The sequence below is a fragment of the Falco rusticolus genome, chromosome 15, assembly GCF_015220075.1.
Source record: "Falco rusticolus isolate bFalRus1 chromosome 15, bFalRus1.pri, whole genome shotgun sequence".
Classification (NCBI taxonomy): Eukaryota; Metazoa; Chordata; class Aves; order Falconiformes; family Falconidae; genus Falco; species Falco rusticolus.
In genome coordinates, this window is record NC_051201.1 from 7530304 (window position 1) to 7557496 (window position 27193).

At 37.7% G+C, this 27193-nt stretch overlaps 1 protein-coding gene across 3 annotated transcripts in view; it reads left to right on the plus strand.

Moving 5' to 3' along the window:
- Positions 1 to 27193, plus strand: part of ADAMTS18 (ADAM metallopeptidase with thrombospondin type 1 motif 18) — a 79901-nt gene that overhangs the window by 19620 nt on the left and 33088 nt on the right. For 2 of the 3 annotated variants that reach the window (XM_037409559.1, XM_037409562.1), the window contains exons 4-12: positions 9233 to 9515; positions 13162 to 13361; positions 13941 to 14024; positions 14893 to 15052; positions 15673 to 15778; positions 20171 to 20308; positions 21749 to 21902; positions 22950 to 23045; positions 24010 to 24158. In XM_037409559.1, coding sequence (XP_037265456.1) covers positions 9233 to 9515; positions 13162 to 13361; positions 13941 to 14024; positions 14893 to 15052; positions 15673 to 15778; positions 20171 to 20308; positions 21749 to 21902; positions 22950 to 23045; positions 24010 to 24158 — 1370 coding nt within the window. Of the gene's footprint in view, positions 1 to 9232; positions 9516 to 12457; positions 12795 to 13161; positions 13362 to 13940; positions 14025 to 14892; positions 15053 to 15672; positions 15779 to 20170; positions 20309 to 21748; positions 21903 to 22949; positions 23046 to 24009; positions 24159 to 27193 lie in introns of those variants that run through there. The other variant, XM_037409563.1, reaches the window with a different exon arrangement.

The following is a 27193-nucleotide window of genomic DNA, read 5'->3' on the forward strand; positions in this document are numbered from 1 at the left end:
AGTACCTATGGAAAAGAATTTCCAAGTACTGATTTTAGTTATCTATCATCAGTTCTCTTTTTTTTTTTTAAGCTGTTCATTTTCTGTGTCACTACGCCTTAATCTTCCTGGGTTTGCCCTTATCACAACTATAGGAGCAGAAGATTCATTAAGGAGGCATGTACTTTCCCCACAATATTAGTACATCTGAATTTCATCCACATAAAATCAATTAGCTGTACACAAATGAGGAGGAGAATCTTGCCAGAACGTTTTCATTGCACCTAATCCTTTGAGCAGCATGAATAATTCATAGGAAATCATCCTTAGGGTGAAATTCTGCCCTGTCCAAAGGTCTGTTAAAGATCTAGGCATCCTGAAGTCACATTTCAGAGATTTGAGAGGAACATAAATGGTGCTTTTGTTTTGTGCTGTTACACAGAACGAGAGAACAGAGAGGGCTGCGTTTTCTACGCTTCAAAATTGCCAAAAAGGTTCACCTCTTCTCACGCTTTAAGGATTCTCTTAAACCATGCACTCGGTTACATGGGATGCTAGATTAGGGGACTAACTAAGCTACCTTCTGAAGTCACTTGTTCTGTTATTCTTGGTGTACCATAAGTAACTAATCAACTGGAAGACAGGAAAAGTGAAGCATAGATGCATTCATAAAACAACCCTGCAGTTTCCTGTTTACTTTGCGATGGATTTCAGAACTGTCATAAGTAATAAAGTATCATGATTTTATCTTACAGTTGCAGGGATTTGCTTAAACAGGCCATACCCAAGTGCTTGTACAGTTACCAAGCTTAAATTCAAGCTGTTGGTTTTAGCTAATTGCTTTCCAGAACCATTATAGCAAGCCAAAGAGCCATATTGATGAAATCATTAATGAAGTGATCTTGAGTGCAACTTGGTTGACTTTGGGCACTTAAATATTATTAGTGTATGGTTAGTGTCATAATGCTGTAAGTTTACATTAGTGTTTTTCTTCTGTTCATTTATCATACCTACTTCTGTTAAAAAAAAACCCAAACCCAAACAAACAAACAAAAAAACCCATGAAAAATGAGGGTGCTCACGTACTGACAAGCAAGTATTTAATCTGTGGCAAAGCAATCAAATTTGTGTTGGTTCTAGCATATCTCATTACCCTGCTATAAATACCAATCTAATACATTTAAATACCAGTGTGACTGGTTCATTTACCTTAACTGGAGGAACAAATAAGAAAATTTCCTTATTTACCATATGTTGACAGAGGGTTGCATAAAGATGTTTTAAACAAGTTCAGTCAACTGCAGAAATACAAAGGCACTATTCAGAGATAACACTGTCTTTGTTCATATAGGAATAATTAAAGACATGTAATTTTGTTACCTTGTTTTAATAATTGCTGAATGTTCTGCATAGCACTTCTTTTGAGTAACTAAACAGAGTAGTCTTTCATGACTAACTCAGACAGGCAATTTAAACATCGTACTCTCCTTCTGTCAGATCCTCAGATAATAAAATGCTATATTGTTACAAACTCTTTAACATTTTACATTTGCAAGAAATCTATCTTATGTTAGAAAATGGAAGAAATTGAGTTATTTTTGTGAGTCACTTAGAATCTAAAGAAAAATGTGATCTGCTGTACAATTCTCAAGTCAGAATAGGCAACAATTAGTGATGCTAATGCTTCTTTCACAATAAAAATATTTTAGTGTGTATAAAGGCCATTAACTTAACCTAAACATTTGCTGTGGTACAAAGCCAGATATTCCAATCTGGTGAAAATCAGTAAAGATCTGCTGAGGTTACTCTCATCAGCCAAGGACCCAGTCCAATAAAACATCACGTTTGTACTTCCCTGACTCCAGGGTAGTCGTCAGTAACTGCCCACATACAGACTTGATACTTTTCTGAAGAATGGGTGAATTTGTTTGGCAAACATAAAAGCTAGGGAAAAGTTTAGTTAACTTAAATTCTTTCTTTCATTTAGTGTGTTTGCATGCCTTTGTGCTGCCTGGTTTGGGATAGGATCAAAAATGAACATGCTCTGAGTTTTACTCGTGGGATTTCTGACTTCAATAATACATGTGTATTATTGGAAGCCTCATGAGAGTCCATTCTCACTAGTTTCCCAGAACATTTTCTTTCCCAAATTGGTATAAATGCACTCTGGAAATGCTTGCAGAGACAATGTTCAGCTCAGTGGGAGCTCCTGGGTGCTTAACACTCTTTAAAAGTCAGTAATTTATTTAACGACATGGGTATGGATTTAGGGTCCAGCCTTGTCACTTTTTGCTGGAGAATCATGGGTCGTACCCCTGTCACTGTGTCTCAGAAGCTTGTTTCATTTACCCAGTGCTTCAGCAACGTGGGCACATCTGTGTGAAGTGCCCTTCTGAGTGGGACAAAAATAGCTTCTGGAGGTAAAACACACCTTAGCTCTGTTAGCTGCTGCTGTCCCGTTTGCAGTTACCACCCAGAAAAGGAGCTCTAGGTCATAGCGAAGAGGGAATGAACTTTAATTACCATGATTTACTGCCATTGGTTTGGCTGTTTGCTCATGATGCTTCCCAAGGGTAAAGATATCTTTCACCTCAGCAACACTTTCTGCAATTTGGCTCCTTCTTTCTGCTTTGCCAGATATGTTGCTTGTCATTTTTTCTACCTAATTTCACATCTTAATTTGCTCATTTTGATTATATTTTCCAGAGCATTGACATTTTGACCCTAACCTGAGAGGTGCTCAATAACCCATCTCTCAAAAAGTCAGTTAGTGATAACAGGTATGTACAATTCCAGGTCAGGCTGGGCTGTTCAGCTGGCTATAATTCTTGGAAGCAGTTTTTCTTATGACTGTAGTAAGGTTATAGTCTCACGTATTTTTCAGACTACCAGCTTAACCCATCTCAAGAGGTGAGTCTACTTCATTACAGATTCTCTAAAGAAACAATAATTTATTTAAACTGCTTGCATGATGCAGGATTGCTTTGGACAACCTTGTACTAGTATTGGTTGAATATCCTTGCTCTGGAGGAAAGAGGAAGCCATATGATGAATGTTGGCAAACTTACCAGGACTTTATTCTACCTGGGTTTCCTTAGCATGTGTGAGAAAACTATGTCTCTACCCCGTTTTCAAGGCTTGACCCAAACCCCATTCTGAACAGCTGGCACTTTTCCTGCTGTCTTGACCAGATTTTGTGTCAGGCTGCTGGTGTATGCAGAGGGGACTGCCATCTCCACATGATGTTCTCTCAGTATGCATTTGAAATAGGGCTGAAATCAGTCGCTGTTCTCCAAGCTGCTGGTCATGAACTAAATGCTCCAAAATACCATGTAGAGACACATAAATGTTACACTGTGCCTGAGCTAATAACCTGGTCTCTTAGCAGCTACATTGTTTCTAGTTTGAGCTGGCTTGCCACCAGCTGCCCTGGAGTATGTGCAGAATGAACGGAGGGCTGAGCGCAGACTGAAGGTCATGAGGTCATTTCTGTACTTCATGATGGAACTATCATCATCAGCTTATAAAACCTGAGGGAAGGGCCTCATCTCCCCATCAGTCTGTGGTGGAGTCTGAGTGGAGGTACAGGAGTTATGGGGAGACCTTTCCCTTCTTCTAGCACATGGTGCAGCACGTTGGCATTTGAAAATTGACATCTGCCTGATTCTAAAGGCCAGTCTGGGCCCAAAGGCAATTTCTGGCTGTTGTCAGCTGGTTCTAAGTTGTGTGAATAACTTTATGTTCTCTGGATCTCTATCGTACCCTCTTTCTGCTTCTAGGATACTCATTATTCCAGTATGGGAAACAATCTGGTAGACAAACCCACAGGTTGGACACCAGAGCTAGGGGAGTCTCTCCTCCAGCAAGGGAATTCTTCGGTGGCAGAGATGGGTCTGTTGTATTTCCTTTGTGGTGCAATGTGCCAGAGACTTAGCAGAGCATCGGGGCAGAAAATAAGAGTTTGACTTTGATTAAAATGAACTGTAGCTAAGATAATTTCATTAATTTTCTCTACAAAGTGAACAAGAAAAGACTCCAATATGCTGTGGCGTGAGATGGTCCCAACAATATTGTGATGTGAGTACTAGATATAGAGACATCTTTGCCCTCAGATAATTTTAAATAACCAGCAACCGTAGTTCTTAGGCCATCTGTTCTTCTTATTCTTTATATTTCAAGGAAGTTCTTAATTTATATTTCTATTTGTTTTAAGTAGAACTAAAAACTGTACTTTATGTCTCTGTACTTTACGTGCTGTAACTCTTGTTAAGATGTGTTTGAATCAATGATTTGTGTTTTTTAGAAGCTGGACAGTTGGGAAATAACAGAAGTCTTGGATCAATGTACACTGAAGTCTGTGGAAAGCTTTATGCCAATTTCAGTTGGCCTTTTGTCAAGTCTTTTAAAACTGCATGAATTTTTGGAACTATTTTAATGGGTGTGAAACAACGTTTAACTCTTCCTTTTGAAAGATTTTTCATCTTGAGTACATACACACCGACCTAATGGTATAGACTTCATTGATTTATTTGGCCATTGTTTTAGCTGCTCTCGGTTAGAGGCACAGTTGTTTTTTAACACCTAATTTTATGTGCATGCTCATAACACTGAGTAAAGCATTCTGGGTATAAGTAGTATTCCTTAGACCATACATGCAAACTTTTTAGCACTTTATTTAGTTGAGATATTCCTGTCTTAGTACAAACTGTGATTTAACTTTGTGTCAGTCAGTATTACGTAGTTACGTTTAGCAGAGACATTGCAGTTCATTTATTCATGCTTTAATTCTCAGTTTAATTTCATTATGCTTCTTACCTCATTATTTGCATCTGGTTTATGGAACTCCTGCAACTTTAATATGTTTATGGCCAAGCTGTTGCTTTCATTTAATTAGCATGTAACGAAAATGCCTTATATGCAGAGAACCCACAGCCATGAGGGTCTTCTAGCTCAGAGCAAGGGTTTGTCTGCTACCTGAGAACTTAGCTTTGTTCAACTATAGGCAAGGAACGTAAGTTTTGAAAATCCTTTGCTCACTGTCACTGCTGTGTTTTTTATTGAGGGTCTGTTTTTTGGAGATGCTGAAGCCTCAAAATGAATTGGGTTTACAGGCTGGTAATCTGCCAGAGGCTTTGCTCAGAGTCTAACACAGGAGGAGACAAATGGGAGCAGCCTTTGTGCTGTTCCAGTAAGAGGGCAGTGAGACCTGTTAGAAACAGATATGTTAGCATGTGACTCTCAAAACTGTGCTATGTGGGTCTAAAATCAGTGGAAGATTTACCTGGGTTTGTATAGCTAAGATGAACTTTCAGTGTTTTGAAGAATTCTTCTTATTTTTCAGCTTATAATCTAACTTCAATGTAAAAAAATCTTGAATCAGGTATTTTATTATCCTTTCCCTTGTCCAAATTTGATTTTGCAATTCTTCCTCCTTTTGAAACACACCAAGAAAACAGAACAAGTGCCTTACCTTGGTGATAACACCCTGATACTGAGGAATTTCACAAAGACGTAATGGATCTGAAAATTCCTTTAGCCCAGAGCTAAGCAAACATTTCCCAACAAATAACAAGTGGTAGGAATGTTGCCTTCTCATCTCTCCTCAACTTTTCTGCAAACAAACTGCAAGTTCCTCTAATTTATTGATTCGGAATTATTTGCTAACCACACAGATCAACGTATGTCTTTCTGTTTACTTTCCAGTGGCATGGAATATCCCTTACAGAAGGAAAGCAAATGTGTTGTGAGGAAAGAACAAGAGAACAGCAAATTCCAACTGAGCAATCTCTTGGGTTTTCCTTCCCACCATATTCTCACAATTACTGCTGTTATTAGTTATAGCCACAGTGGGAGAAAGAGGGAATAGAGAGGAGTCCCTGGCCTTTTTCATGCTGTGTTGTCTAGACTTGGTAAAAACGTTAGATTTTGTCATCCTGCTTCCTCTCATGGTGTTATAATTGTGGAGAATCTGAAATAAAAGTGGAGTTTTGACCTATCTGACCCTCTCTTTGATGGGTCCCAAACCCATCAAAGTTAATGGAAAGATACTGAGTTCTGATTCAAGGAAAACCACATGTATACTTAAAGTTATGCTGTAATAGGGAACCTAATGCATGAATTTCCATGACAGTTTTGACAGTATGTGTTCATCTACTGAAGTATTGGAGCTGGATAAACACAGTGCACCTAATTTACAATTAGAAAAATGTTTCATGTATTTGCAGAAAAAATTCCCAGAACCCTTTTTTTTACAAAAATAAAAACCCAACCCACCACCCTGAAACTTAGAGTGCCCATGGGTACACACTAGCCAAAATCTGGCCTTCAAGAAACTGGGATTCTTTGGCAGCTTAAAGTTAGAAAAGATGATTCTGTGCTGGTATCCTACCTCTGTGCTCTGGCATTTCTCAGCTGTTATATTTTCCAGCCAGCATGACCATAGCCATAGGCCATTTTGCTTTACCTAAGGCTAAAATTAAAGAACCTGCAAGAAAAGTCTCTGGCAGTTATTGCCCAATTGCCCCCTTTGCAGTGATCCGGAGCATCTCTGTCAGAAGCCAGGTCAGCATACTCAACGTTACTTTGGAATTGCCAGACAGATTATTTTAATATGAGGTTTTGAAACGATCCCATACCTGGAAGAAATAGAAAATGGTCTGTGATTGAGTGAGTGTTCAGACTGCTCCGTGGCACTTTCCCTTTCTTCTTGACAACTTCATAAAACTCGATGTTATCAAAACAAAAGTATCTTTCATTTACACAACATTTTTCAATTTGGAGGATGTGTCTGATGTAAAACCCAAAGGAAAGGAGTCTTATGGGAGATTTAGAGTAATTTCTACTGGGAAAAAAGTGAATGCATTTGTAAGGCACGCAAGTCAGCTACAGGCTATGTAAAGGTGCAGCAATATACATGCAGCGCAGGGCCCAGAGTTCAGTTTACTCTCGGCCCCCCCACCCCCTGATTCTCAATCCACCCTTACAATGTTAAATATAGAAATTACATTGGGGGCTGAAACTTGGTGTACATCAGGGACAGTGTCTTACAGGAAAATGTAGAAAACCCTTTGTTCCATATGGTTTGAATCATTGACAAAATGAATCCTACAGGAATAATTTCTAGAAGCCTTTAAAATGGGGAAATAAAAACCAGATTCACTACATTTCTGTTTTCCAACTGAAAAAAAAAATCATTTAGCAGTGCCCAATTATCAGTGCACTCTAGCAGATAAAAATTGCCTCTCGGAACCACTTTTAAATTGTGTGATGACACACATCATAAAGATTTAAAATATTAGTCTTCTTCCCTACAGGAAAGTACTTTGTCATGACCAAATGCGATCTGACATTTGAAATATGCCAACTTATTGCAGTGAACAGCCAAGTTAAATTCTTGTCAATTATTTAAAGCCTGTCTCTTATTGACAGAGGCAATTTTAACCTTCATTTAGAATGTTAAGAAGATCATAGGCTGATATCGAATTATGAATTCATGTTGAAGAAAAGAGAGGAGGCAAACTTAATCAGAATGTCGTATATGTTTGTTTTCACATTATTTTGCAGGAGACAAGTAGACCCTCATAGTTCATAATATGGAATCTCTTCTATTGTCAAAATTCAGGTCACCATTTGATTTTGCAAGCACTATTATTAGGCCCCTGTGAAAGTTGCTTGTACTGGGGAGTACTGCGAAGCCACCTTTGATTTGGAAAGGCAGAAGTGAATTTCCATGAAAAGGGCATAGTGTATGACTATAGGCTGTTAAGAACCTGTATATCTCTGATAAATCTTTTCAGCTGGAATAGACTTAAAGTCAATTTTAGCATTAACTTGGTAAGTGGTTAAAGCTGTGAAGATTTCATATATAACTTTCTATTTTGACTTGCTTTTCATTTTCTGTTGACTTTTCCTCATGGGAAACAATTTTGAAAGTGCAGAAAATTCCACAAATCCTCAAGAAATACAATGCTTACATTAGGCATTCAAACTGGTCTCCTTCTGATACCCTTGGCATTCAGGTCCTAGGAGGTTAGTCTAAAGAAAAGCATCCATTTCAGGAGGGAATAGGTGTTACATGTCTAATATGTGCATTTTCAAAGAATACTTTTTGAGGAAGGAGGTGGAATCATAATCTGGGAGGACTTAAGATGTCGGGCAAGATGGTTTGCAATTGACATTTGTTTGTCTGCACATATTTTTCTGAAGCATAAGAGATATGTAGTCCTCGTGGGATGTCAGTTTTGGCAGGAGCGTGTTGGCACATGGTAGAGCCTCACTGATCCAAACCAAAAATCTGTATCTAGTATTACGTATATAATGTAATAGAATTACCTGATGAAACTTCTTCTTGGTTTTTGACTTGGTAAAAAGGAGTGTTTATTACAACATGTTTTACAAAACCAAGAAATGAAATAAAATCATAACTGATTAATGAGCTGCATGGAAATACTTCCTCAGTGCCACCCACATTTCCCTGGCCCTGATCCTGGAAACACTTCATCACATGTGCAGTTTTATGCACAGATACTATGTGAAAACTACAGCGTAGTTTTCCCATACTTACTTCTGTCTTTCAGGGATCCAAGAAGGAAAACAATCAGATACTTGCTTTCACTGATCAGTTTTCTTTTGTAGGAGGGCATAAATAATAAACTGCATTTATGAAGATTAAATTGCAGGGAGTTGATTACTGAATGATAGCACTAAAATGTTCAGATGCTTCAGCTTTGTGCTGCTGTACTATAATGTGCTTACGTTTATACTTAGGGGTAACCTTAAGTCTGGGATTCCCATCTGGTAATACCTTATTCAGAAAAAAAAAAATAAATTCAAATATATTGGTTTACTAATGTATGCATTTATTAGAAGTTGCATTTTCCAAAAGCTTTTTCTTTTTATGTGAGACTGTATATGCTGTACACAAACACCCATAGAACCAAATCTGTACTGTGAAGAATGGATTAATATTGCATACGAAATTATTCATGGTACTGTGTGAAGGTGCTATGTTGCCAGTCCCGCAACATTCTTGTTTTGTGTGTTACCAAACGTGAAACCTCGTGATCTCCGAAGTGAAAAAATGCATATTTTAATTGAGAAGACTATCTAGATTATATCTTGAGTAAATCTAATTTAGAAGAGCACATTTTAATCTGTCTAGGCTTTGAAGAAAAAACAGTTTAAGACCTAGCATGTTCCAGCTGTGAACTTTGACAGTCTTTTCTCTAATTTCTGGTGGTGTTTCTTTTTTTAGTCAGGTTTGATAAGGACACAGAAGATCGAGTTCCTTATATCTCCGTTACCTCAGCAGCTAGCACAGGAGCACAACTACACATCGCCTGCTGGACACCATCCTCATGTATTATATAAACGAACTGCAGAAGAGAAAGTGCATCGGTACACAATAGAGTCCAATCCCAAACACTTTTCTTTTGGTCATCACAGAACTCACACTTCCCACAAGTATCATGCTCAAGCAAACGGTTACCACCATGGAAGGTTTCAAAAGCAACATTTTTGTGGACGTCGCAAGAAATGTATGTAAGGAAACTTTCTCTCCTTGTTTGAGATAGTGGCTCTTAGAGACTGTATGGTGATTCTGAAGTGTGATTCACAGTCACCTTTGTGATGGAGATATAATAACCTTAAATTATACAGTTCTAAAGTGGATTAGATATTACAGACTTGATTATTCCTTTAAATTGATGTCATAATCTATTTTATTAAGCCATTAGAATCACTGTTTAGTTTTCTTATTCTCTACCTAGATTAAAAGATCCCTTGCCTGATTTTTGTGACAATTACGTAGTTTTCAGTAAGCAGTTCTGCACAGTGATGGATGCCAAGCCCCTGATCTGCTCTCTGTTAGTTTGGGGATATATAATTAATTAGGTTTGAAGATGGAGAAAAAGTAGTCAGTAATTTCTGAGAGGATAGAGAATACGTCTTTCAGAACTCACTATTTGATAATGAAATGTTTAGCAACTGAGATCTTCAAAAAGAACCTCCCATGTAAATTGTTTAAATAAGATTTTGGAGCCACCTCTTAAAAAAAATATTGGAATATATTATCCTGCCAAGGTCTAGTCTGAGTCCTCATTAGACCCTCAAATTGCAGAACATTTTAGATCCCCCTTGGACCCTATATCTGTGCTTACAGCATTCAGTTGATTCTGTTTGAAAGCTGATCTGCTTTAGAGCTGAGTTTCTTAATGAGGGTCTCCAGGACTGCACACAGTATTGAAAACATTGTCTCAGTCCAGTGATATTCTTCCAACTTCCTACTTGAGTTCTTAGAAAATGAGACAGTTCCTTTTCCAAAAGGCAGGCATGTAAGGAAGAAAGAGAAAACAAACAGAAGGGAAGGAATGAGAAAGGAGGTAGTGGAAAAGGTGGCTGGCTGAGACTGAGGCCTGCCTGAGGCCTGAAAACTGCCTATTAAAAATTGACAGCTTCCTCAAAAATCCTTCTTTCTAGATTGGAAAGCTAGACCTCAAATACCAGATGCACAAGCCTATGATTCAACCTATAAACATTTGTATTCTAATGCAGTTCACAAATACCTCGTTACACACTCCCTTTCCCTCCTGTCTGGTTTTCCTGCTGCCTGCTTCAGAGCAGAGGACACTGGTGCTCATCAGCTCTACAGCATTTTATTTGCATTGTCTGCTGTGATCTTGCACTTTTTTTACTGTATGCCCTGTGACTGCTTGTCCAAATTAAGAATTATTTGTGTCCACTTGAGCTTTTACATGGTGCTTATTGCTATAATAAATGAGTACATTTTGAACACTGTATTTTCATAACCTCCTGGCATGTGAGAAGATACTGTCATTATTCTCATGGCTCAGACACAGGAGAGGTCAAAAATAACCATTGCTTCTGGGGACCAAATCAATAAACTGAGGTTTTTCTTTAAAATACTTAGCAGAATATATGCTCCTCTAATTCTATGTGTGTATCTATATATTAAATAACTTCAGTTACAGCTGTGAGTTCTTAGCTGCATATTCAAGTTGGGTTTATGTTAAATGAAGAACATGCAATTAGCATCTAGCTGTGATGAGTTTAGTATAAGTGATTTACCCATCATTGTTTAGATTGTTTCAGATGCTGTTAGGATCTGATTAAGCAAGATTGTATTTAATTACCTTAACCATGAAACTTTCTTTTCACATCCTGCAGTCTTTCAGTTCATGCAGTACATATCTGTAACCTTCCGAGAGAAATGAAGGAGTTCTAAAAAATTACAACCTATTTCTATACCCAGCTTTGGCTAATCTATAGAACAAGTCAATGTATGTTCACTGAATGAATGCAGTCCTACAAATAAAATCACTTGTGATTGTTTAATTGAGTAAAGACAGGATGTAGAAGAAAACATCTCACTTCAGTAAAGGCAACACCTCTTCTATGATTATTTGGGACATTTTTCTTGGTTTTGGTTTTTTTTTGGTGGTGGTGTTTTTTTTCTTGGTTTGTACATTGTCTTGTTCTGAGATCTGGAGTCATATCAGTTTGAAATTTTCAGCAAAGTCCAATCTGATCACCTGGAATAGAAAATTTCAGCTTGAATGAACAAAGGCATTCAGAATGCAGTCTTATGGAAGACACTCCTCTACTATTAACACCACTGAGTTGAGGTTAATTTATCCTAACCCAAGAACGACTCCAAACTTGATGAACAGTAAGAGGGAAGAGCACACTGCCACTTTTAGTGTCATAAAAGTAGCTTGTCCCACTCACCATCCTCTACAATTTCATATGCTGGCAATTTGTAAGCACTAGGACAGCCAGTTAATAATCTTTCAGACCCTTCACAATCTAAATGTTTTTAGATCCTGAGAATTAACTGGACCATATGGATCATAAATCATGCTTGAAACATTGCTGCTGCTTAGGTTTTATTAGTAACAGTGAAGTTAATTCAAGAGCAAAACACTGCTCATGGATTTATGAGTCGAATGCCTTGAAGTCGTATTGCCTTCAAAACAGTACATGGAAACTGATGTGCCTTGAACTGAATGCTTCACTCTTGGGTGAGGCATGTCTTCATGTCTTGACGTGCTTCCAGAAAAGTTCTTTGAGCTTGTAAAGGACAATTGTTTATAATGACTGATACATTTTAAAATCTTACTAGCACAGTTACTGGCATGTTAAACATAGTTCAGAGTGACTTAGTCCTTGCAAGCAGGCTGCTGTTGTGCATTCTGTGGTATTCATGATTTCCCAGTTTGGCATGGAAGGAAGTAGCATCTGTTTTAACTATGTCCTTGTGATGAGACACAGGCAGGATTTTTTTGATTACCTGAGGCTTCCTCACTTGTGTCATGTTACATCCTGTGAACAAAAAAATTCTATCGTTATCTGAATAATATGTTGAAGTGGCCTTCGAGTTAATTCTTGATTCAGAGGCAATGTAGGTTTATGCAAAAGAAGCTATGAATAACAGCAGCATTACAGGACTAGGATATAGATTTATTTTCCCATTCCTGGCTGTGAAGAAATGGAGTAGAGACCATGCTCTAACTGTGCCATTGACCATGTGACACAAGTACAGAGGGAAAAAGTGCTCCCTGGCATTGGGGTGTGTGGGCTGGATGCGCATATCCTGTTACCAAGCCCTCCTTGCTATTGCCTGACATTTCCCTATATAAATATATTCCCAGCAGGGATAATCTCAGTGGCAAATTCACATAGAAGGCTAATGTCAATCACAACAGCAGGCTGGCAGGAATCTTACTTGTGGTGTGTGTCTGCTTTCTGTACTGACGGTGGACATCTGTTGTGGAAAGGACTTTTTTACCAACTGCTATGTAAGTAGCACATGCCAAACACCTTAAGAAGTTATCAAAAGGATAGGAAAAATGTAGATATTCTGTTAAACTTCTGTATGTATTTTTTGCCACAAATACTACCATTTTGTTAGATTAATTCTTTTATTTTTAAAGTGGTTATTGCATACGATTGTGGTTCTCCCATTTTCTTCTCTCCCTGTAGCCATCCTTCGCTCAGGAATGAATCAGGTCTTTATTAATAAATATAGAATAACTTAGCCATAAGTACTAGATCATGTGCTGTAAAAATAATCTAAGGCTCTAAACTTGTGATGCTTCATTTTCTGATGAAACTGTTCATGAGTGCTCTGAACCTTTTCCAAAACTGAGTTTTATTTCCTTTTAGATGCACCTAAGCCACCCACGGAAGAGACGTACATTCGCTCAGATGAATATGGGACTTCTGCAAGGTTCAAAAGATCATCTGCTAAAATTCAGAAAAATGGAAGTCTCAATGTTGAAACCCTTGTTGTGGCAGATAAAAAAATGTTGGAGAAACATGGCAAGGAAAATGTAACAACGTACATCTTAACAGTCATGAATATGGTAAGATGTGGTGTATCTGAATTATCCCTAGATTATCACAGCTCTGTCAACAGTACTGTAGGGTTCAAAAAAAAAAAAAAAAGGAAAATATTTAAAATGTCATATTTTAAATTACTTCTTGTGTAGTACAAAAAAGGCAGATACTCTGAAATGGAAACTTTCATTTAGTATCATGAAACTTTGTTTTGTCTGATGTCTCTCCTTGAAACAAAAATTCATTTGAGAAAGCACAAATTTATTTTGTGAAAAATCATATAATTTAACAAAAAATATATTTTGCTTTGTGGCTTTGCCCTTGTACTACAAAACTTGAATTTGAACTTGATTACGCTTAATCCAGGAAACCAAGGACAGAACAAAGCTCACTGAAGACAATAGAAAGTTTTCAAGGTTTTTGAATAAGTCTAGTGGTTTGGGGCATAATTCTGGGTTAAACTATTTTAAATTAATCTGAAAAGGTAATAACTCCATTAATTTTAAATGGAAATTGAAGCCAAATGCAGTAACTCAATACATGAGTTTAGTCTATTAAAAAAATTACACATGTAGATGATATTTCCTCTTCAATAACCATTGCAGGTCTCTAGTCTGTTTAAAGATGGAACAATTGGAAGTGATATAAACATTATCATTGTGAGCCTTCTTCTTTTGGAACAAGAGCCTGTAAGTTGGGTCAGAATTTTTGTGTGGTGTGCTTCATTTGCTGCTGTTCACAGGGAGTATTGGGTGTTCCTATGTTAGGTACATGAACTTTCATTAGAGGTTTCTTAAGACATAAAGCGTGAGAAGAAGATGAAAATCACAAAAACCTCCAAAATCACACTTTCTGCATTTCACTGCTTCTCAGTTTTTGATACTAAAATCTTCGTTTCATGTAAATGTTCTTTAGAAACACTGAAATGATTTCAGTGAGATAAAACTTAACAATTTCCAGCATTTTCTTGAACAGAAATAGCTGGAATGAGAAATCTACTTAAGAAGTATTTAAATAAATAAAAAGATTGTGACCTGGACTTTCCAGGATGTGGTGATCAGAAGGGCAAGGAGTCAAAAGTCCTGAATTGAAGATAGTGTGTAACAAAAGGTGGGAGTGGTGCCAATTCTTTTGGTAAGGATGCTGACACAAAAGGAGACAAAATTTCTTCTGATGAAGACAAATTTGTGATGGGTTGATCTACTTGGATAATACTTTTCCTTCAGAGAAATCTCCAAATATTTTAATCACAAGATTGAAAACAGTTTAGCGTTCAATTTTATCAGGAATCAAAATTATTTGTACACTGTAATTCCAACCACTGACTTTGAAAATATCTGTGTCTGGGGAGAGGAGCAGTTTTATTCTACAATTGTAATTGATTCACTTATCAACAGAATTGGTCATCACAGACAGTTAACATGGGAATACATAAGTTTATGCAAAACAAATATGAAAAAGTAATACTCTTTTCCCTAACCAACTCTTATTCTTTCAATTGCCTTTCTCAAATATTGATGGAAGCACCTTATTTCTATGTCCATGAAATATCTACAGGGTGGATTACTGATTAACCACCATGCGGACCAGTCACTGAACAGCTTTTGCCAATGGCAGTCTGCTCTGGTTGGGAAGAATGGAAAGCGCCATGACCATGCCATCTTGCTTACGGGCTTTGATATCTGCTCTTGGAAAAATGAGCCCTGTGATACTTTAGGTATGATATGAAAACATGTTCTGATAAACTCGTGAGTGTCAACAGCATCATCTTGATTTATAGAGATGGGAATGTTTTAAAATCGTCTATTTTTGCACATAATAGTAGCCTTTTTGAAGCGTAAAGAACACTATTATTTTTATATATTTGTCTCTGAGATACCTAAAAGAAAACGAGTATTTCCAGTATCATTGCCCCAGAAAAAGTGGCAAAATAAGCTTTCTGAAGACATCCTTTTGAATTGTCACCTCTTCAAGGAATATTTTTGATTTTGAGAATATTTCTGAGCCACTGATATTTTTTTACCTTTTTATGACTACTTGCCCTTTTTGAATGGGATTCCTCCCTAATTTGGGAGCAGTGAAGGCATGAAGGGGGGAAAGAATAATCTTTACAAGTAAAGTATATTTTGAGAGGTTAGGTTTGATTTATACTTCTTATACAGGATTTTCTTTATAGCTAAATAAAAGTCTGCTGTAATTCCTCCATGATAAATCCGATGAAGCAGACAATCATCTTCATGCACCACAAATAGACTGGCTTATTAGGACCAGTGCAGATGATATATGTATTTGGGATTCTGTAGGGGAACAAACTATTCTACTGCTTCCTTCCTTCAGGATTTGCACCTATCAGTGGCATGTGCAGCAAATACCGTAGTTGTACCATTAATGAAGATACAGGCCTTGGACTGGCTTTTACAATTGCTCATGAATCTGGACACAAGTAAGTTTCATGAGTCTTACATGCTCCTTCTATAAATAAATCTGTGAGTGAATGGAAACATAGCACAAGTTAACATAAATCAGTTAAATATGGATCATTTGGATCAGATGGATGGCTGAGCCCAAAGAGTGGTGGTGAATGGAGTTAAATCCAGGTGGTGGCCAGTCGCAAGTGGTGTTCCCCAGGGCTGTATTGGGGCCAGTCCTGTTTTGTATCTTTATCAACAATCTGAACAAGGGGATCAAGTGCACCCTCAGTCAGCTTGCAGATGACACGAGGTTGGGCAAGAGTGTTGATCTGCTTGAGGGCAGGAGGCTCTGCAGAGGGGCCTGGGCAGACTGGATAGACGGGCCACGGCCAGTTGTATGATGTTCAGCAAGGATCAGTACCGGGTCCTGCACTTGGGGCACAACGACTCCCCGCAGAGCAGCAGGCTGGGGGCAGGGGGCTGGTATGCTGCCTGGTGGGAAAGGAGCTGGGGGTGCTGGTTGACGGCTACCGAACGTGAGCCAGCAGTGTGCCCAGGTGGCCAAGGTGGCCAGCAGCATCCTGGCTTGTATCTGAAATGGTGTGGCTGGCAGGACCGGGGAAGTGATTGTCCCTCAGCACTGTTGATGCTGTGCCTTGAACGCTGCGTTGGGTTTTGGGCCCCTCACTACAAGAGGGATGTAGAGGTACTGGAACATGTCCAGGGAAGAGCAATGAAGCTGGTGAAGGGTCTAGAGCGCAATTCTTATAAGGAGCAGCTGAGGGAACTGGGGGTGTTTGGCCTGGAGAAAAGGAGGCTCAGGGGAAACCTTATTGCTCCCTACAACTGCCTGAAAGGAGGCTGTAGTGAGGTGCGTGTCAGTCTCTTCTCCCAAGTAACAAGTGGTAGGATGAGAGGAAATGGCCTCAAGTTGCACTAGGATTTAGACTGGATAAATAAGGAAAAATTTCTTCACCGAAAGGGTTGTCAAGCATTGAAACGGGCTGCCCAGTGAGCTGGTTGAGTCACCATCTGTGGAGGTATATAAAAGACGTGTAGATGTGGTGCTTTGGTTTTGTGGTGGACTTCGCAATGCTAGCTGAACAGTTGGACTTGATGATCTCAAAGGTCTTTTCCCACCTAAATAATTCCGTGATTCTATGATTTATAGAGTGCTGTATAATGATTAGAATACATCAAACATCCAGTTAATGTGTTGGCCATGTTAAATATCATCTCTTCAAGAAAAATAAAAATAACCACTGTTGGATTTTGATTGATTTTGCTGCCATAGGTGGAGGAACCTTATTCTGTCACAGCCACCTCACAACTGTTTCTAATTTGATGGGAAGCTATAGACAATTTTAGGCCAGAGTCAAGATTTTTCACTCAGAGGTGTGTCCTTTAGCATGAAATGATGAATCAGCTGCTCAGGGTAACTTTCCTTTTATTTTTATTTTTCAACATTTTATATATTACAGGTGATAACAAGAATAAACAGTAAAAGCTGACAACAATAATCTACAGGCTTCCCACATTGCTACCATGTTCTGGTAGACAAATTGCTTCTAGTATCAGTGTGGTTGCTCCAAAAAGAGGTAGAACACTGCAGCTCACAGTATGGAGGAGTGATCTGTCTGAATCTCTTAAAAGTCCCTTTCCCAGAAGACCCAGTGTTTCATAGCATCTGGGAGCCATTCATTCCATTCAACCTGTCCTTTGTTCTCTATAACTAATGCGTCATTTGGCTAAAAAGAGCCTTTGTGGGGGTTTCTGCCTCCCTGTCTCTACATCCATTGGATTTCCATTTGGTTTCTATCATAATAAGAATGTAGTTTTCCTAAGAACCTCTGTCTCTCAAACAAAATCAGTAATAATCTTCCATGGAGCTTCAGCTGTTCTCTGAATTGTTGAATTAAATCTGAAGATGATGATTAGGTTTTGCTCTTCTGTTTTTTTTTTTTCCCCAAATAATTTTGAATTATTTTTTCACAACTTTATTATGGTTTTGTTTTTCAGTTTTAACATAGTTCAAGCTGGAGTCTGTGTAACCACTGGCAGCATAGAGGCATAGTTTCTTTATGTGGTACAGACCTGAAATCAAGGGTCAGATAAAATCATGGGCGTAGGATCTTTATTTTGTCCAGTGACATTACTGCACAGAATATCTTTGAAAAGCAGTGGTACTGTATTCTGCTGTTCGGTCAAGGCATGTGTCCTTCTGATTCTGCATGACTGAATCAGGACTATTTAGTTTTCATTGTACAAATATGCTCTACAGTATATACTATGACCTAATGTCTACATGAGTGACCCTTTCACAGGTTTTTGTACATCTGATGGGAAACAAGGGATTAAAAAATAATCCAGCTACCAGTGAAGCCTGTGGGAATGGTGCCAATGCTTTCAATGGGACCAAAGATGTAAAATATATAGTTTGATCCTCCTGTCACACTAATGCAGTTTCACTGGCCTCAGTATATTTTTAATGCCCTTTGATCAGTATTAGGAGAGAATCAGGCCCACAGCTTATTTTTCAAGAAATATCCCCTTTCGTCTCTTAATGCCCTTCCTTCCTGTTTATTTTTTTATTTGCTTTGAGAGATTATGCTTGGAAATTTTTTAAGTTGGGGGTTTTTTTCTATTTCACCACTACCTTTGATTCTCCTATTATTCAGCCTTTCTTTGGTATAGTTCCATACTCCTAATTAAATGTATCTTATGTCCTGGAAAAAAATCTGTGCCAGATACGAAATGTCTTTATTATCATATGTTCGTGTTCATGTTCCTGAGACTACCTAGTATGTGATTGAGAACAACTGAATTCTGTCTCTGTGATACAGAGATTCTTGGAAGAAAAAAATACCTGTGACAGACTTGAAGGTGCTAAGGTCCACTGTGAATATATTATCCTAAGGATTTTGTAGTAGGAGAATATTGTATACTGTATAGATCACATTCTGCAATCCACCAAATACCTTCAGTTGTTACACATTTTTATGGTTTTCTTGAAGCAGTTTGTGTTTTTACCTGAAAGCTTAACTGTTCCTTTGGGAGTTCAGAGCCCGTTATGTCAGTGGGTATATAAACTCTGCATTCTTTGGCTGCAATGCATGTGAAAAAAAGTTAGCATTTTATAAACAATTCTAAAATACAAGCTCAGTTGGTACTTTTTTTGTCCACTTATAGGAGCCATATATTTTACCAAGTTTGGAGCCTCAGCTGGTGGCAACACATGCAGTAACTCTGATGAGCCTGCAATGATTTGTAACAGTAGAGGACCAGCTCCAGTAAATTAGATATTCCCTGCATGTGCACAGATTGCATTCATAAAGTTGCCAATGTACTACAACGTTGAAGTAACAGATTATGAAATTTCTATTCAAAACACATTGATTTTTACAGATGTCCCATATAGTGAGTAAATATAAAACAGTGGAAGGAAAAAACCTGAAAATTAGCTTTAAGATATCAATAAGCTCCACATAATTTATAATTTTTATGTGTTTTTTATTATTGCTTATTATTCTTTATACTATCCCAACACCTCTCCTAGTGAAAGGAGAGCCTCACGGTGCTGCAGACTGAGCAAAGCACTCAGAAAGAGGCAGTATTCCCACTAAGAGATTACAGTCAAGGCAAAGTAAGTGACAGTGTATGACAAAGGTGAGGAAAAGAAAGTGATTTGCTGAGATAATATAGCAAGTTAGTAGCCAAAATTCAAAAAAAATAAATCACATTTTTATATTCATACCTTGTATTCTATTCATTCAGTCGCACTTCTTTTGCTAAAGATTGAATACAGCTATGTAGTTCTTGCCTCCTGTTATGAGGACAGTTATATTCTTACAGCTGTGTAACACTGCTGTTTCCCTGGATTCTGATCTCCACACCATTCATGTTAGCAGGCATTATTGCTAGGCAGAGAAAGGCTCAGACTGCACGCATGTTTTAGGCTGATGGATTTATAGGCAAGTACAAGTATGGCTGAAAATAAGATCCACCATTTCCATCCATCCCACCACAGAACATTTCTCGTTCAGGAAAAAGAAGCGGTTAAACTGTAAAACTGACACAGTTGGCAGCTCTGGTACTTATGTGGCAGCATCTTGTCATCAGCTCACATTGCAGAGCTCCTTTGCCTCACCAGTATGGGCCTTTTGTGAAACCTGACAAACTTTTTCTCATCAGACAAGTGTATGGTGACAATAAAATTTGAATGGTATTAATTGGAGCTTGTTTCATACTAATAGTATTAGTATGGTGCATCTGTTTTCATCCCTTTGGAACGAAAGAGATGAATTCCACATTCCGTGTGGAGTTCAGGCATAGAACTTTACCCAGAAAGTGTTTCTTCTGCCCCAGATTTTGTCTTGCTTCTGATTAATCTAGATTTTCACTCTCACACATGGTTCTCTTTTCAGCTTTGGTATGATTCATGACGGAGAAGGAAATCCTTGTAGGAAAGCTGAGGGTAATATTATGTCTCCCACGCTCACGGGAAACAATGGAGTGTTTTCTTGGTCTGTATGCAGCAGGCAGTATCTCAACAAATTTCTCAGGTAGGTCAGATGTAAATCTGGGCTGGTGCCAGGGAATATATCTTTAATAACTGGGCTTGAATTCTTGAACAGACATAAAAATTACTAAAGTGTGAAATTCACCTCTTTTAAAATGTGCTCAAACCCATGTACTACGTGAGCCCACACACTTGGACTTATGAAGCGTATAGGTGGTATGGCATGTAAATGTTTTTGTCCTGCCTCGTTTCAAAAGCATGAATTTCACCCTCCATGAATATCCCGCATATCATTCTTTCCCAGGCATTCCTGTCAGCAGCTAGGTTTATTAGAGAATTAGTAGGAAGTGAACACCAAAGAGGGCAGACACAGTGGTACCAAAGTCATTACAAAATGTCAATTAACATTAGTGGCCTTTCTCATTGGAGTTTTTCTCTTGATCTAGCTCATGTCACGAGCAAGGACATTTTACATTTTTCATATAGTGTTTCTGGGGGGAATGAAAGGAAAAAGAGAAAGATACCAATTACTTCTCCGGCGTGTTGGCATTACTCAGTGATGCTTTTAAAGGAACTGGTGTTTGGGCTGTGTTTAATGTCTGTAGAATTGCAGTCCTTTCCTGTACAACTTTTCTTTTGTTTGTTGTGCGTGGGTAGACTATACATGATTACTTAAAAATGTGGAGGTGGTAATAAGACCCAGATCCAACACAGGCATTTTAGATGTTAATTCCTTAGAATGAGAATCAAGCACCTAGATAGTTTTGTGGATCTGATCCTTGAATTACAAGCTGGTATCTTAGAGCAGCGGCCAGGAAAGGTGACAGAATTCTGGTGATTTATTTTTTGCTGCCATGCTGCAACATATTCTGAGTACACAAGCAAATTGCAAATTAAAAGTCATGGAAGCCCTCCAACATGCAGTATGGTCCAAGAGACTTACACTTGGAAGATAAATCCAGCATAGAGTGACCTTCTATGTACATGGGTTCTCAAGCGTATACAAAGGGAAAAAAGTAGACTGTACGTTGGTCTTAAGCTGGACACAGCCAACCCAAAGCACACAGCGTCAGCAGCCTCCTGTTTGTGAGTCCACACAAAGTGAATGCTGAAATGAGACAGTGTGCCCGCTGGTTCTGTTGATTCCTTTTGGGTAATCCATTTAGGGGAAAGAAGCAGACTAGATCACCTTGCTCTTGGCTACACAGGAATAAAGGGAGGAAAATAATTTGACATCATTCTTGTTGTCACAACAGTCTGAAAGCCTGGAAAGTCCCGCTTCCTTAAAACTTTGCAGGTTAGGCTACCAACAAGATGTCAAGATCTTTTGGCTCCTACAAGCAGATATTCTAATTTCAGTGCATACCTCTAAACCTAGTTAAAGGTACTGCATACCATATTATGTGTTTTTGCTGGTCTGTAGCAAATTAAAATATTTTAATATAAAGATCATAGTAATGATTAATATACATTCTCATTATAGTACAGCTCAAGCTGCCTGCCTGATTGATGAACCTAAGCAAACAGGACAGTATAAATACCCTGACAAACTGCCAGGGCAGATCTATGATGCTGATACCCAGTGCAAATGGCAATTTGGAATGAAAGCAAAACTGTGCAACCTCAGCTTTGTAAAGGTACCTATTGATATGCTTTTGAGAAGTTAAAATTACATTAGAGAACTGCAGTACACTAAATAAGTACAAGTAATACAGTGTTCTTTGGAGGCCTGGGCTATTTCTCTACCTTATCTTGCTTGGAAATTTGCTTTGAAGGTACTGGCCTCTTTTGAGGAATACTGGAATCCCAGGGGAGTTTCAGAAGGAAATGCGTTCTTTCCAGGAGTCATAAGGAGTGCAGCTGAATACATAAGGCCCATGAGCCCTTGGCTACCGTGCTCAGGGAAATCAGCAGGCAGTAGCATTTTGATCAAAACTTGCATTGGGTGTGGGGTAACAAGGACTAAGTTATTTGTGTTTTATTTTACTTTTATGCATTGACAGTAAAGCCTGGAAAATTTATAAAGAGTTATCTTAGAACAATAAAAACATAAATTACACTCTTGACTTCATAATGAAGGATTCATTTAATTAACTCATTATTTCAGTGACTGCTACACTCCTTGCTGATCTCTTCAGAGAAGACATTTTATTAAATAATCTGAAGTGCTCATTCTAAAAAGTATTGTAATTTCTTTTACTCCTGTTAATATCATGGAGTATTTTGATTTTTTTTATATACTAACCACATTTATCAGGTGATGGCAGCTGTTTCTTCTATAGCTAGTAAAGAAAGAAGAGAGAATGAACAGCACTGTGAAGAGACTCTGTTTCCAGATACCTCCTGAGTTTTAGAAAATCTAGACTCTTCACAGTATTATAGTCCTTGTAGACTTGATGTAATTTTAGCGTTCAACCTTTTAACGCTGTTTTTGTTCTATTATAGTCCCACAGTCAAAACAGTTTTACAAAATACATAGTGAAATGGTGCATAAAGAAGCAGGCAGTATACAGAATGTGGCTGTGCTATGATCTTAAACCCTGGACTCTATCTAAATTCAGAAAAGGTTTTATTTATACAGCTTTTAGGGTAGCAAAGGCATGTATCTTTTGTTACTCTTTCTAAACATGAGGAAATGATGGGAATTATGAGTACTATAGATAGAGTACTTTTTTTCTTCTCAGGATATATGCAAATCGCTCTGGTGTCACAAAGTGGGTCATCGGTGTGAGACAAAGTTCATGCCAGCAGCAGAAGGAACAGCTTGTGGTATAAGTATGGTAAGCTGTTTTATAAATAGGACAATGTCATTCTAATTTGTTTTCAGACTGTATTGGGTCAAATACCACCTCCTGTCCAAACAGTTTTATCCAGATCCCTCTAGGTTTGCTCTCATGGACTTTCTGATTGCTCTGTAAATGATTGCACTGCAATACATAGTCAGGACTGGTCCCCACAGTGGCACCTATGTGACGGTAGGGAGTGATGCCTTTCGCATCGAGCTATGGAATAACATATATCTGGCAAATCTAAATCTGTAAGAAAATCCATTAATTATATCAGAAGTTAGATCAAGGCTTCAAATTCCACTTTGATATAAACATTCCTTAAGCCATAATATTTCCTATACCGACTAAGGCCATCATGCATATTATCATCAGTGATCACTACTGAAAGAGCAGTGTTACTTATTTTAGTCAAAGCTTCTAATTTACACTCCTCTATAGTTACACGAAATGTTTCTTTTGCTGCAATGTTGTAGAATATTGTTTTGATTTTCAAATTACTGAAAAACATTCTATTTTGCTTTTTCTCTTTGTGCAGTATTTCATAAGTGAATTACAAAAGGGAAAAAAATTAGCAGAATTTTAGCAGACTATTTTTAAATTACATGGGAAGTTTTGAGATTCTGACAGCACAGGACCATAAATTAACATGGATTTTTGTGGGAAGAGTAAGCCAAAAAGACAGTCTGCAAGAGAACAGTTTTGAAAATTTGTACCTCAGAGAAGTTCAGCTCATAACTTGGACAAATTTTAGGACATTACTCATCTATACCGTTGTGTGGATCAACGTCCTACTTCTGAGTCCTAGTCCTACTGTGAAATATCTCATGGAGTTTGATAGGTGACCTCATGTTTTTTATGGTTAAGCACTGGAACTTTTAAATGTGGATTTTTTCTTTTTTGCATCTACTAGGTGCCATTAACTTTGACGGGATGTTTTTTGGCATTCTTTTGGCAGTGGTGTCGAAGAGGACAGTGTGTCAAATATGGTGATCATGGACCCAAGCCTGTAAATGGCCAATGGTCTGCCTGGTCTGAGTGGTCAGAGTGTACTCGCACTTGTGGAGGTGGGGTCACATATCAAGAAAGACACTGCAATAATCCAAAGTAAGACATAGATATGAAAAGGTATTATTTTTATACTAACTATTTATGTTATTAGAACAAAAAAATAAGAGTCCGTTTCTGTAGGGAAGTAGTACATGGGAAAATGTTTCCAAGACCTTTCTTTCATGTCATGACCAGTCAGTAGGTGAAAGACAGAAGTATGTCCTGATACTAGAAAGTAGTGGTTGAGGTACCAGGGTACTAGAACACCTAGTGTCCAGCTTTCTCCATTTATTTTGTGACACAAAACTTTATCAAATACCTGCAGAACTAACAAAACGCCACAGAGTGATTCACACCTAGTGATTTAAAAGCAAGGGAAAAAGGTCTTAAAAATTCTCAAGATTTCTGATGAGATCATATTATCCAGGATAATAAACCAAAAATGTTTTAAGTCAGTATTAGAATGGTTGTAGGCAGATGCCTTTGTTTGGCTGTCATGTTCTTTGCATTCTTTTATGTTTCACAGGTCAGAATAAAGTTGCTGAGCCCAAGAATTGTATGCTAGCTCATGAAACGTTTCTGGTATTTTCCTCTAGTGAATGTCTTATCACTGTAAATACTACTGTTTCAAAGTAGAGGTAAAGTGTTATCTCACCAGCATCTTTCCCAAGTACTCAATTCACTTCAACTAACAAGAAAAAAAGGATTTCACTGTTTTTATTTCATACACAACTTCAACAAGCATAGACACATGTATTCTTCATTGCACACAATAAAAACAGCATTTAAACTGCATTAATAAAAAACAGAGAAAATATGACACAGTTCATATGGGGCTGTAAAGAAGCCTCACGCCTACTATACAGTCCTGCAGTAATAATATCCATGCTTCATATACTGTGTTATAGGAAAATGTGAGTTAGTTAAAATAGTCTTTATTACCCTCACTCAGTCAAGCCAATTTTTGCAGATCCATAGCAGGGAATTTTCTCAACCTTTTCTGTTGTTTCTCAGTGTATTTTGATAAATCAAAAAACTATTTAGCAAGAGAATGCAGAGCCTCAATTACAGGTCATACATACATTTTGGTTTTCCTACTTTGGTCCCTGTTTTGCTGCTAAATTTGTATGTATGCACATTGTTCTGTGCATTTATTCATAAGCCTTTCCTTGTTCTCCCTGTGTGACAGAAGAATGTCCACTAGTTGAAATGTTTCCATTTGCTGCACTGTTATAACTGATAATGATTTCCAATGGTCTTCAAACAGAAGCTCTTTAACATGAAGGGTGTCCATTACTGTAGCATTATGTATTTAAACTTGCGTTCAGTGATCTGTCTGTTCTTATTAAAGTAGGACTTGATGCAAGACTTGATGTAACCAAGTAAAACTTGATACCACAACTGTTTACAAACATGTTTATACTAAATTTTATTATATTAGTGATAATTCAGTTAGAGCAGAGAGAAGGTACTATAAATGTCTCTTGGAGTTAGAGTGGCAAAATGACAGGACTATAAATAAGCACAACAGTGTACAAATATCCAGTTAGCTGTATTTCCCATCACAGCACTTTTGTATAAATGTGGAATCATTACAAAAATTATATTATCCATTTTCAATGTTACACTGCATGGAACAATTTATAACCTAGCCACTGTTCATTGTTCACCTCTAGAACTACACATAAACAAAGAATAATGATTCCTTTCTTTTTGAAACTTCTGAAATGTATTTCAGATGTTTATATATTTCAGTACATTTAGGTACATTATTTCATATGTAATATATTTATTTCACTTTTCCTAATCCAGATTTGTGTAGGAGCCAATGTTTATTATGTTCAAAGGCTTGATGGATGATTTTGGATAGCAAAATTTTGAGAATGACAAGGAACAAAATGTATTCCTATAAGAGATTAGGACAGGGGGTATGGATCTCCAAAGAACTTACTGGACTCTAAAATGAGGTTTTTAAATAAGTAGTCTGTTTTTCAAAGTAACTGACTTCTCGTGAAAGCTGAGGGAGATTTCTAGCTTTCCAGAGATTTTTAAGGTGGCACAACTTATTAGAAGCTTAAAGACAGGTGAAGAACACAAATTCAGGCTGCTGCATATGGAAATCTTGTACCCTGTGTTTGTATGTGAAATTCTCCTCTTGCAAATAATACCCAACTGATTCCATTCCCTTTCTCTTGACAATGTCAAGACAGACCTTGTGACTACACTCAAACAGCTCCAGGGATGGCTTCTGAATTGCCACCAAAGTTATGTACGAATTCCTACTAACAAACACCTGTGGGGGTCATCTGTAGAACACAGAACAATGCAGATTTGCTAAAATCATTATGTTTCTGTAAATTGTCACAGTGTAATTTTTTGGATCTGGCTTTCATACATCTCAGCATTTTACAGTTGAGGTACTTTTCCAAGATAGAAATAGATTACATAATACTTTAGCTGGAAAAGAACCTGAAGACTTTCTGCCCAAGAGATTTAAATCGTATCTGTGGGACTGCATCCTACCCACCTCACAATAGTGCATTGTTCAGTAAGAGTAGAATGGAGTTTTAGGCGTGTATGCAAGCAAAAGACTAAACCAAAATTGCTTCAACATGTCTTTTTAATCTTTTGTGTACAGTATCTGTAACAGTGATTATAGACAATGCACATGTAAACAGATGTAAAGCATGCCACTTAAAATACTAATTAAAAATGAAGACTGTGAAAGACCTTGTAGACCCTTCACATTCATGCGGAATAAAATAGTCTAGCTTTGTGATACTACCATAATATGGTCATAATGTGAGCAGAAATGTTCTCACTTGAATTTAACTGATTACAAAACATGAAAAAATAGAAATCCAGCATTTCAGAGTCTGATTCCCTTTGTAATGCATAAAATACTTTCCTTGATCAGATTAATTCCAGGATTTGTCACCTTCTGTGTTGCATTGCTGTGAATATCCATTTTACTTCCACGGTTCGTGAAGTCCATTCTTAAAAGGGTACTGCAGAATTAATTTCAGCTACTTACTTTTAAATATGTGAATACTTCACATATGAAGTGAAGTATTTACATCTTTGCACTTAAA